This window comes from Boleophthalmus pectinirostris, unplaced genomic scaffold (genome assembly GCF_026225935.1).
Source record: "Boleophthalmus pectinirostris isolate CB_2022bp ecotype Guang Dong unplaced genomic scaffold, ASM2622593v1 HiC_scaffold_7, whole genome shotgun sequence".
In the NCBI taxonomy this organism is placed as follows: Eukaryota; Metazoa; Chordata; class Actinopteri; order Gobiiformes; family Gobiidae; genus Boleophthalmus; species Boleophthalmus pectinirostris.
The window spans coordinates 38,346,818-38,358,817 of NW_026571473.1; the positions used below are offsets into that span (position 1 = coordinate 38,346,818).

General features: G+C 41.4%; 1 protein-coding gene across 1 annotated transcript; it reads right to left on the minus strand.

The window, feature by feature from the left end:
• Positions 1-842: 842 nt before the first annotated feature.
• nphs2 (NPHS2 stomatin family member, podocin) lies at positions 843-9,080 on the minus strand. The gene is made up of 7 exons (XM_055165259.1): positions 9,010-9,080; positions 7,410-7,423; positions 7,054-7,313; positions 5,708-5,896; positions 4,085-4,344; positions 2,659-2,734; positions 843-1,248 (listed from the first exon to the last, which is right to left on the minus strand). The coding sequence occupies exons 1-7, from the start codon at positions 9,078-9,080 to the stop codon at positions 1,024-1,026; spliced, it is 1,095 nt and encodes a 364-aa protein (XP_055021234.1). The 3' UTR covers positions 843-1,023.
• Between the last annotated feature and the right edge of the window lie 2,920 nt (positions 9,081-12,000).

Sequence of the window (12,000 nt, forward strand, 5' to 3'; positions counted from 1 at the left end):
CACCCGCACGTACACCGCCTGCCTCACCCCCTACATACAACGCCCGACTCACCCGCACTTACACCACCCACCTCACCCCGAACGTACACCACCCGCCTCACCCACATCCCGCCTCCGTTCTCGCACCACCAGACTCACTAACAGCTTTATCCACCAGGCTGTTAGGATGCTGAACTCCCTCCCCTAAACCACCAGACTGTCTCCCTAAAGAAGAACTTTGGACTTTTCCTTTTTTCACCATTATTTCATTTAGAAGATTGAGAGCGAGCACATCATTAAAATTGTTCATATGTTCACGTGGAAATTTGATAATAAACTTTTGAATTAAATTGAACTGTTTGTGATGAGGAAACTACATTTGAACATAGATCAGAAAATATCGTAATCTGGGCCCTTTAAGAATCATTTAAGAATATTTTTAGCATGATGGCATTACTAAATTAAAGTTGGATGTTGCATGTGCACGTGCCTTGTGCATGTGGTTCAGATAAATAAGAGGAAAAGCACGGACAGCAGAATATATAAATAACAAAAATATAAAAATAATCATGACAATCAAAATAAAAATAATAAAAAAATATAATATTACTTGTCTCCTTGGGGATGTTATTGTTTTGCGTGGAATTATTCTACATCATGCCATTAAACTTTAGTGTTTATTCAATTACAAGTGTTTTTATCGACAAAATATCAATGGTAGCTTGACGAAAAGTGGGCTCGCCTCTCCACAGATCTGACTTGTAACTTGGCATTATCTCATCACACGTTTGTACCAAAGGAGATGGATAAATTTAACATCTCCAGAAAAAAAAAAAATTACAAAATACTTTAAAGATGCACGATGTTATTTATTGGAAATTAATTTTAGTTGTTATATTGTCGTTTTACATTTGATAGGCCCGGGTAATTGTGAATTTTAATTAGTTTATTACACAACATTTACAATCACAACAAGTCAAACTCTAACATCCATAATTGTGAAATAAATTACTCATCCAAATCTGTCATAGATTTCAGGTTTGGTCACATCATCGGAGAATCCTCGGTCCCGGGCGGCGCGATCTCCTGCTTCTCTGTTTCCGTGGCGACAGGGGGAGGAGGAGGTGGGGGAGGCGGGGGCAGTGATGAGAGGTCAGAGGTCACGTTGAGGAGGTCAGGGGGCAGGGGGAGGACCAGGGCCGGGTGCAGGAGTCTCAGCGATGAGCGAAGACCGTCCCAGGGGTCTCTGTCTGTGTCCGTGGCTCTCAGCTGCAGAAGAGAGGATTTCATCAAATACAAAACTTCTTCAGTGTCAGAATCAGATTTTATTATTTCAGTAAAACAAAATACTTAGAAACAAGCATAAAACAGTACAGTAATACTTAAGACATGACACTGACTGGTTTTTTTTTATGCTGACGACTAAAACCAACAAAACAAAAAAATAACAGTGATGACTGATTACAAGATATTTACGTAAACTAATTAAAACTAAACAAAAATGAATAAAAAGGATGAGTGGAGACAAGATTCAAGCTCCTCCAAGTCTGTGTACTTTTGCCTTGAAACAAAACAATTAACATGATTAGAAAAACATATTTATTTGTGTTCTCATCCAGAACTGAGGCTGGCATCCTAATGGGCATCAAAACGTCTTGAGGTTAGAAACACGGTCAAGTTCAACTACTGCTTTCTACCTTCATACTTTAGTTTATTTAGTTTAGTCTAAACTCATCTTACAAAATCATTCTTAGGGCGCACTCACACGAGGACTTTAGAATCGTGCTGTGCTGTGGGTTCTATGTTCCGCACTCACACCTGCAGAACCGAACCGAGCCACGACCCGATGACGTCATCACACGACGCTGTTTGTTTACATGTGCTAGCACTTTTAGTAGAGAAATATCTATTAAATAGTGAGGCTGATGTCTGTCCTTTTATGATACGCGCTCCTCTGTGAGTTTATGGAGATAAAAACAGAGCAGAGCAGTGAGGACAGCCGGAGACGAGACGCAGCTAAACTTCAGTCTGTCCTTATTAAAGGTAAGCGGGGGTTTGCCATGTGTTTTGGAGCAGATTTTATTCACTCTTTTCCTTGTATGAGTAACATCAGCTCATATAATCAAGTCGTGTGTGCGCGTACATGAGCTCCATACCATGCTTTGGTCCAACTCCTCCAATCGGGCCAAAGTCTCACTTGTGCCGCACCTGAGCACGGTTCGATTGCGCTCACACTGGACAAACGTACCAAAGCTTTTAGGGGCGATCTATGCTTGGGCACGATTCTAAAATCCTAGAGTGAGTGCACCCTAAAGCATATGAATTAAATTATCACAAATGTATGTAGTTCTTTTACCTGTTGTGGGTGTGGTTTGTTGTGGGTGTGGTCTGTTATTCTTTTACCTGTTGTGGGTGTGGTCTGTAGTTCTGTTACCTGTTGTGGGTGTGGTCTGTAGTTCTTTTACCTGTTGTGGGTGTGGTTTGTTGTGGGTGTGGTCTGTTATTCTTTTACCTGTTGTGGGTGTGGTTTGTTGTGGGTGTGTCTGTTATTCTTTACCTGTTGTGGGTGTGGTCTATAGTTGTGTTACCTGTTGTGTGTTGTGGGTGTGGTCTGTGTTATTATGTGGGTGTGGTCTGTAGTCTGTATGTGGGTGTGGGTGTGGTCTGTAGTTATTTTACCTGTCGTGGGTTTGGTCTGGCCTCAGTTTCAGGTTGGATTTTTCTCTGGAGCTCTGCAGGTAAAATGAGCTCCTCTCTGAGACAAACACAAGTAAATCTCAGGTTAAAAATTGTATCCATTTTAATTAATTTTAATTAATTTTAATTTTTTTTTTTTTTTTTTTTTTGCAACCAAACTGTTTGCCGCATCGTTGTTCAAGCCACACGGTTCAGAGTATGAGGAAAAAGTAGCAGCGTATAGTTCGGAAATGACAGTAATAATATCAAACATTTAAATAATAAACCAGTTTGTTTTATTCCACATGTGTTCAGTTCTTTCCTTTTTTGCTTCAGGCCCTTCACTCTTGGGTCATTCCACACCAAATCTCCAAATGTCCTCGCCCGACCATCTCAGATTTGACTCAAAAAATTCTAGGAGATGCACACACTTTCCAATAATAAAACCCAAAATTTTAGCTCCCAACTCCTTATAGTTTTGGAAGGTGTAAAGTTGAATATCAAACCTCTGTTTTTGAAATTGCACTTTCCACAGTCCTTCAAAGACGCCCTCAGATTTGAAGAGTAGAATTTTCTAGCAAATTCAAGCCCCCAGAAATTGGTGATAAATCAGAAGCACATGTGTAAAAGTCCAGATTGTGCAAGTACATTTGACAAATTTTAACCCTTGAAAATTTGAAGGACTGACCTTAAATATTTTTGTAGATGCAGCAATCTGAAAGTGACTCTTCAGAAAACTCTGCTCAAAATAGGCCAGGGGGAAGTTGACAAAATATTTTTTTTAATGACAAAACTATAAGGAGTTGGGAGCTAAAATTTGGGACTTTTTCTATTGGAAAGTGAGTGAACCTTCTAGAATTTTTTCAGTCAAATCTGAAATGGTTGAACAGGGCATTCTGAGATTTGGCGTGGAATGACCCTACATCTGTTTACATGACAAAACATGTCATTCGCTGCAAACTCGGGATGATTCAGGAAGTCAAAGGTTTCCTTTTTCGTCCTTCCCGTGGATCAATCCTGCCCATCACCTTCGCCTTTCACTATTTTTCAATTCCGTTGGGAAGAGAAACAGTTTGAACAGAGGTTTGCAGTCACACACATCTGATTCACTTTTGCATTTATGGAGTTTGCAAACAAATTTCTCGAGCCGTTTTCCGCTGTTAGGATCCAACAACCACACAATTACAAAAGAAATAAAAGTGATATGGTTCAAAAGACTTGAAAAGATCAACTTTGTCAATAGACGCATCCCACTGGGAAAACAAACATGGAAGTTTGATGCTCATTGCGCAATGACCGGAAGTCTGAGATTCTTGATGCGTCTATTGAAAAGAGTGTGAACCTCCTAGAATTTTTTCAGTCAAATCTGATGGTCGGGCGGGGGCATTCGGGGATTTGCCGTGGAATGACCCTCTCCCCGTTCACTCACATATCTGCCCTCTCCAGCCTGATGCCCCAGCGGCACAGCAGAGCGTCGGCCGCCCTCTGGATCCTCTGCCCCAGCCTCCTCCTCTGCCCCAGGGCTTGGCTCAGACTCAGCTCAGACAGAACGTCCCGGATCACCCCCTGGACCACCGCCTGCAGCGTGGAGTCCAGACTGCAGAGGGCGCCGCTGCACAGGGCCACGTTCTCCAGCTGATAATAACACACTGCACTCAGCTCCCACTGAAGCAGGTCTTTGGTCACCACCTGAGACACAGACAGGCAGGGGGAGGGTTCAATACCACCTCAAACTAGGACGGCGAAGCCAACTGGAGGCACTGGTCTGTCTCAAGTAGACTTTAAGCTTATTTTATCACAATCTGACCAGAAAGAGCTCACTTAACAGAAACTACAACAGGTGAGCTGTTTTATGCTCTTGAGTTTTTTGACTGTCTTAAAGCTTTTTTGTCTTTCTGCTAATGTGTGCATTGCGTCACCATCAGAGTCCTGCACGGGTCCATTTTTAGAGACCCGCACCCGCCCTCACCTGCGCAGTACAGCACCGCACCCGCCTGTTAACCCGTGATTATATCAAAGGCGACGTTCAGACTGCAGGGCTTAATACTCAGTTCGGATTTTTTTTGTGAAATCTGATTTTTTTGCGAGGTCGTTCACATTTCCAATTAAATGCGACTTGTCCGTGATCTCCAGTGTGAACTTTAAACACCCTAAAAGTGTCCCGAGTGCGCAGCGAGCATGCTCAGTGTTTACGGAAGTCGCCTAAACATGGACGCAGCATCGAGCATCTGGAGATTTAAAGTCGCTATCGTACCGGAGTCAGAACATGTACAGATTATTTATTTCAAGGAGGAGATTGAGAAGGAGAAGAACGAGGTTTTTGGCCGCGGAGTTTCGTGGGGCAGTGGCAGCAACATCCGTAGAAAGGAACGTGTGGGTGCAGAGTCACAGCCAAGAGTGGAGGGATTGATCTGTGCCTCACTGCTTCATTCACAGGGAGTTGAGACACAATTTTCATATGACGAGAAGAACGTTTGTGTACATTTGTGAGCACCTACTTGTACTCTTGTGGGAGAAAACATGTCTTCGGAGGCTTATTTCAGTGAGAATACGCAGTGGTGTTGGGCTCTATTCGCTCGCTACAGGGGCTTGTTACCGTGTAGTTATGATGTGTAGGTGGGATGAATGTGACCTGACCGTTCAGGCTGAAGTTGCATGTCAAAAGATCAGATATGTATTGGTTTAAGGAGCACATATCCAAGTGTCCTGGGTCACGTTTGAAAAAAATCGGATCTGTGTCGTTCAGACTGTCATTAAAAGATCAGATACGGGAGCATAGGGGCAAAAAAATCTGATTTGGGTCACTTCAGGCTGCAATCTGAATAGTCTACTATTTGCCGGTGCAGAACTCTGGTCACCATGGTAACTGCTGAACATTCCGCCAATAGAGATACATAGAAGAACACCCCCAGCGTGATGTCGCAGCAAAGGATCGATATAAACTATAAATCTGTGCAAAGTGACACTGCATTACAAAATGTTAAAAGTCAGTCTGAATTAGTTTTGAGCCTAGTTCTAAACGATAAACTTAGTGTCAGTTAAAATGTGTTACCGTGTGCAGAGGAATCTTAAGAGTCTTCAGTCGGACGTCCACAATGTGACACACATCCAGGATCGGCAGAAAGAACAAGAGACCTGGGAGCAAAGATACAAAGTGGGAAGAAGCAGAAGTACAAAGTAGGGCCCATAAAAATGACAGGATGAGCACTTCTGAGTTCTCCACATGATTGATCTGGAAGGTCTGTTGATATCAGTCAAGAACAGGAGGGACTCTGTGGAGTTTTACCCAATCACAGCAGTCAGCTGACATTCTTAGATAATAAAATACCGATATTGGCTAAATGAATGTGTGGCATCATACTCACTGTTTCTCATGCTTAGTACCTTATTAGCATGTATTTATAAAATGGGACTTGTCATTATGTCCATTCTTAACGAGATGTGTTTAAAGCTGACAGAGAACCGTGTCAGTGCTGGTACCTAATCTCAAACCGACTGATGTGTTCACACCGAAAATCTTGTTTTTTTCGAACCATCTAACCTTGTTTTTTTCTAAGCGAACCGTGACGACAAAGCAGATGTTGGCAGGTTCATCCAGGTCACACAAAAAATAAAATAAACAAAAAAGAAAATGTGTGTGTGGAACATGGTGGAGAAATCAAGTGACAATAAGATTGTGCAGTCATCAGCGGAGGAGAACAAATATTTGCTGTATCCATGTTTGTTTGAGGTTCCATCTTTGGACTGGGCGTCACCACCTTTTCCCCAGCAGATATTGTAGCAAAGCTTGGCGAAGATAAATTATGATTTGTATGAGTCCAAACGTTTGCTGTTTGTCAGTGATGAGATGCATGATTGTTATTTTCTCGCTGTGACTTTTGCTTTCGTACGGCCTTGTTCTTATTTGGTGGTAAATCCACACAGTCGATGACGCGTCATGGGTTCACTTAAATCGTCTGAAGCACTTTGGTTCCCAGTGTAGCAGGTGTGGGAACTAGAACTGGCACCGGCACCGTTCTGGCTGGCCTGTACACAGCTTGAGTGAATTGAAACCCAGCTAGTTAAATCACCATTCCCCACTCTGCTGCATCTCGAACCAGAACCAAACAGGATCGTCCAATCAGATTTGTTTATTTCAGTGACGCATGTGAAATGAAGATTCTCTTTTGGTCACCATCATTTACAAACAAAATCCCTTTCCTCTCCCCTGAGATTATCAGAATTTAGTGCTTCACTCACTAATTCTGCAGAGATCCATCATGTTTTTCAATCCCCTGTGATATGTTTTCCTTTCTTTTTTCCTCATCTATCTCTCCATCTTGTTGTTTCGCCATCAAAAGATCCTGACAAACCTTCTGTGTCCTAAAAGTCCCACTTTAAAATGACCCTTCTCCTGACGCACTCACCTGGTCCTCTGGGTTTGCCCCTCAGCTGGTGCCCCATTCTGAAGACCACAGCGCGCTCATGCTCCCTCACCACCTGTCGATCAAACACGGAGGAAAGATCATACTGCTGACTCGGATCCTCTTTGGACAACGCTGAATCTGCTCTTACTCTGATGCAGAACCAGATGGACACGGGCAGGAAGAGCAGCACCAAAGACAGGACGAAAACCATGAGCAGCCACTCCAGCGCTCCTAGACTCCTCTGCTTCACACCTGCACGCACAACAACACTGACACTGGAATAATACATCGAGGGGAGTGGGGTGAATATGGAAAATCCCCCCAGCCACTCCTGCGTCTTTGAGCTACCAGACTCCCCAAGCCTGAGGGTGGAGTCAGAAATGTTGTTTAAAAAATTTTGAGGAGATGTTTGATATTTCATGATGTTCATTTTCATTCATACTTGGAAAGATTTTCCGAAAAAGTGAGCAATCAAACCTCCATGTTTGTTTTCCCAGTGGGATGTGTCTATTTTCAAAGTTGATCTTTTCAAGTCTTTTGAACCATATCACTTTTGTTTCTGGTTCTGATATTGTCATGTTTTAGTTTTGGGATTCGGACATTGTAATTGTGTGGTTGTTGGAAAACAGCTCGAGAAATGGGCTTCGGAAGTTTGCGAACTCCATAACTGCAAAAGTGAATCAGATGTGTTTGACTGCAAACCTCTGTTCAAACTGTTTCTCTTCCCAACGAAATTGAAAAATAGTGAAAGGTGAAGGTGATGGGCAGGACTGATCCACAGGAAGAAAAAAAAGGAAACATTTGACTGTCTAAGAAATCATCCCGAGTTTGCAGAGAACATTTTGTATGTGGAGCACCGACAAAGCAAAATCTCGTTTGTTAATGGAGAGGAGCAGAAGACAAACAGACTGAGCTGCACTTTCTTGTTCTTGTGGTTTTACAGAAACATCACGTCTTGGTCTCTTTGCAGTGGAAGGTGTTTCTTGGTGAACAGCTGGAGCCTTTCACTTTGGCGTTGAATTTTAAATTCGTAACCGAGGTTGAGTGAGGGATCAGGATTTTGCTTTGTTGTCGCTCCACATATAAAATGTTCGCTGCAAACTCAGGATGATTTAGGCAGCCAAATGTTTCCTTTTTGGTCCTTCCTGTGGATCAATCCTGCCCATCGCCTTCACCTTTCACTATTTTTCCGTTCTGTTGGGAAGAGAAACAGTTTGAACGGAGGTTTGCATCACACACATCTGATTCCCTTTTGAAGTTATGGAGTTCACAAACTTCCAAAGCCCATTTCTCGAGCTGTTTTCCACTGCTAGGATCCAACAACCACACAATTACAAAGTCCGAATCCCATAATATGACAATATCAGAACCAGAAACAAAAGTGATATGGTTCAAAAGACTAGAAAAGATCGACTTTGTCAATAGACACATCCCACGGTTTGATGCTCACTTTTTTAGAGGATCCTTCCCAGCATGCATTGCGCGATGACCAAAAGTCCGAAATTGTTGATGCATGTATTGTGGATGTTTCATTGTGTTTTAATCCATGTTTGAATCAGATGTTTTTATGTGCAAATGTCATTTTTTATTAATGCACATCTATAATGTTCAATTTGAATGTATTCATAAGGAGGCTTTAATTTAATCTAGTGTGCTTTTTTATTGTTATACGTTATATATGTTCAAAATAAATGAATTAATATAAAAACTTAAATCTCACATTAGTCAGCTTTGTGTAAAATAAGGTTAAATATTCACAATAAGTCAGTATAACTCACCGTCTTCTTGTCCGGCTGCGACCTCCAAAACTCCAGAGTTGTCCTCGTCTCTCCTCACGCTGTCTATGTCCACCACTGTAGTCCTCTTCACCTCCTTCACCTCCTCCTCCTCCTCTCTCCTCCGCGATCCCTCTCTCCTCTCGGGGGACGTCTTCGGGAGCCTGCCTGACCTGGAGCTCCCGTTTCGGTCGCTCCGGCTTCTCTCCTTCCTGGGCTTGGGTCCGGAGGCGGTGGAGTCCATGTTGAAACTGGACAGAAGAGGAGAGAGGAGAGGAGGTGCGCCGGAGTTCAGTTTGGATTTTGTTTGGACTGGCTGATGAAGTAATAAAGGTTTATGTGGGAGGAGGCTGAGGGAGCTGCAACAAAAACATGGACTAATTAAATTTTCAGCAATGCAAGTACAGTTTACTTCAGTCTGTGGTTGAGGGCTGCACAGCAGGGAGCATCATTTGCCCCAAAGTCAGAAATTCAGCTTGTACCTAATTTTAAAATGTGACAATACCAATTAAAAGAAAATCTTCTGTGGAGTATTTGCTCAATTGAATAATATCTACTGGGTTCACCAAGGCTCTTAAGTTCCATCCTAACAGTGTCCATAAGGCTCTGGCAGAAAAATCTGTTTTTCTCAAATAACTTTAAAAATAATCCATAATCTAAACAGGCAGAGCCTTCCTCACATGTGAACTGGTTCAGAGATGTCATGATGCATTTGGATCTAGAGAAAATTAGATTCTCTTTGCAGGGTCCGGAAGATAAATTTAACAGGATATGGTCGCCTTTTATTAGCTTATTTAAAGAAGGTATCTATTTAAGTCTGAGCTATATGACGGTCTTTGTAATATCCACCTTTTCAACTTATACATTTTGGTGAAATATTATTACTTTTTGTCTGTGTGAATGTTCAGTTGCTTTTATTTCTGTTTTTTTTTCTGTTTTTCTATCATCCAACATACAATATTAATCATCTATTAGGGTCCTAAAATGTTATTGACAAATATAATGACATGTATATTTTTGTATACCTTACTTGAAAGGCTGATTAATCTTTTTGACATGTCTGATGTCTTATTTTATGGACTGGCACTGTGTATTGGCTGTCAAAAAACAATAAACAGAGTGTTTAAAAAATAAAATAAAAAATCCATAATCCATAATCCAGCCATGGTGTCAATGAAAGTTGAATATAAATGTTGCTACCAATTTTATATTTCTATCTTCCAAACTTTCTAAGATATGACCATTTTGTCAAGATTTTGAGTGTTTTTTCATAATTATTTAAAATCCACAAAGGCCAAAGATGAAATGAGACACATAAAGTTTATTCTTTCTGTAGTGGTTGTGGTGTCTGATATTCTCCATTCGAGGCCTGTGAGCCTCATAGCCCCCGTGGAGTTCAGGAGTCCACATTCTAACAACTGTGTGGCTACTGTAAGTTAAACTTATAAGTAACATCTGGAAAATGTTCAAAACCTTGGACAATGAGCGATCAGGTTGTGAAAGGGGATGGCTTATAGAAACTATAAAACCTAAGAATATCTGACTTAGAAAGGTGTCTCATATTGGCTCGGAGCTCCAGGACCTTTCTGTCTGTAATTAGGCTTATACTGTTTTTTGTAATAAATAATAATATACTATCAGAGCTTATTTTTTGGATTCTTCTCTGAACACTCCTACGCAGGAAGCATCACAGTCAGGTGAGCAGAGATATTGGGAAATATAAATTGTTAATCATGACATGATCATAGACTGTATGAAAAAGTGGAGTAAGTGAGTGTGTCACCAGAGCATCTCAATAACAGGTACGGATCAGGGTTTAGTAAACCCAAGTTTCCACAAAGGATAAGGATGTTATTAAAGAAAACTAATTTTTCAGCTCAGATTTAAGGCTTCCAAAGGCACTAAACTTCAGAGGCTTGGTGAATCCAGTAAACATCAATAAAATTTCTCATGAAGTTTATTTTGGCAAGTGTAACAAATTTATATTAGGTTCAGAAAGATTTTCAAAACATTTTCAAAAAGTTGGGCAAATGACGCTCCCAACTGCACCGTCATGGTTTCTGCGTTTTGTTATATTAAACCTGTTTCCCATTCAGAAGATTCAGAGATAGGTTTTAAATTGTTAATCACAGAGTTAAAATACTCATCATTCTGAGAGAGAAACAGAGACATCGATCTTTGTCAGGGCAGTTTGAGGAGAGGAAGAGCATGCAGCATCATCCAGCAGCCTCCAGGGGACACAAATGGAAAGGCTTCGTTCTTAAGTCCAATTTATGGTTGTGCGTCAAATCGTACACATCACAATGCAGTGCGTCTGCGTCGACCTACGTGCACCTCCGAAATTTTATAACTACACTGTTCCAGAGTTTAAGAGCGTTCCAGAGTTTGGGGCTGGTCACAGAGGAGGTCCTGTCAAAGTTTTAAGTCTCGTTTTAGGCCCCACGAACTGGAACTGGCCCTCGGACATCAGAACACGCGGGGAGAGTAAATCTGGAGGAGTTCCGAGATGTACTGTGGAGCGAGTCCTTTCAAAGCTTTAAAAACGAACAATAAAATCTAGTCTAAAATGAACAGGAAGCTAGTGCAACGACGCAAGGATTTGGGATAATGTGATTGCGCTTTTTGCTCCCTGTTCACTCCCTGGCTAAGTGCAAGCGATGAAGTGCTTTTTGGTTGATTTCTGCATTGAGGGCATTGCAAACTGTATATTAAATGTACATGGGTCATTCAGAGGAGCTTCAAACCTTCTCAAAAACATTTACCCGTTCACGTTAAAAAAAGCTCAGTTTCTCAGCCCTTCGTGTGTGTTTATGCGTTTCATCTCTAAAGTTCCTTGATGCAGATGTCAGACATAAGACAAGACAAACATGAACAATTCTAATTCTAATATTTATTTAACTTTTTTCATCACAGCAGCCATGAAAAAGAATAAACACCTGTTGTGAGATGCTAACAAGAGTCAAGACAGAATAAAAAGACTAAGTGCGATTTCAAGTTTGTCTCTGGTTGGGGAACTGCAGTGAAGCAGGACTAAAAGCTCAAAATTAAAAACAAAACAATGAAGAATAAGAAGGACAAACATGTCAAGCTTTTAATTTCTGACACTACACAGAGCTCAACTCCAAAGTCCCGACTCTCTGAAGCCTGATCTGCAGCTTTTTGAC

What these genes read in the sequence shown, in the direction of transcription:
- nphs2 (XM_055165259.1), bottom strand. Translation starts at nt 9,080, where the DNA reads ATGGACTCCACCGCCTCCGGACCCAAGCCCAGGAAGGAGAGAAGCCGG. An exon ending in TTAAGATTCCTCTGCACACG is followed by an intron (nt 4,345 to 5,707) that starts GTAACACATTTT and finishes TCTGTGTCTCAG; the next exon opens with GTGGTGACCAAAGACCTGCT. An exon ending in AGGCTGGAGAGGGCAGATAT is followed by an intron (nt 2,735 to 4,084) that starts GTGAGTGAACGG and finishes TGTTTGTCTCAG; the next exon opens with AGAGGAGCTCATTTTACCTG.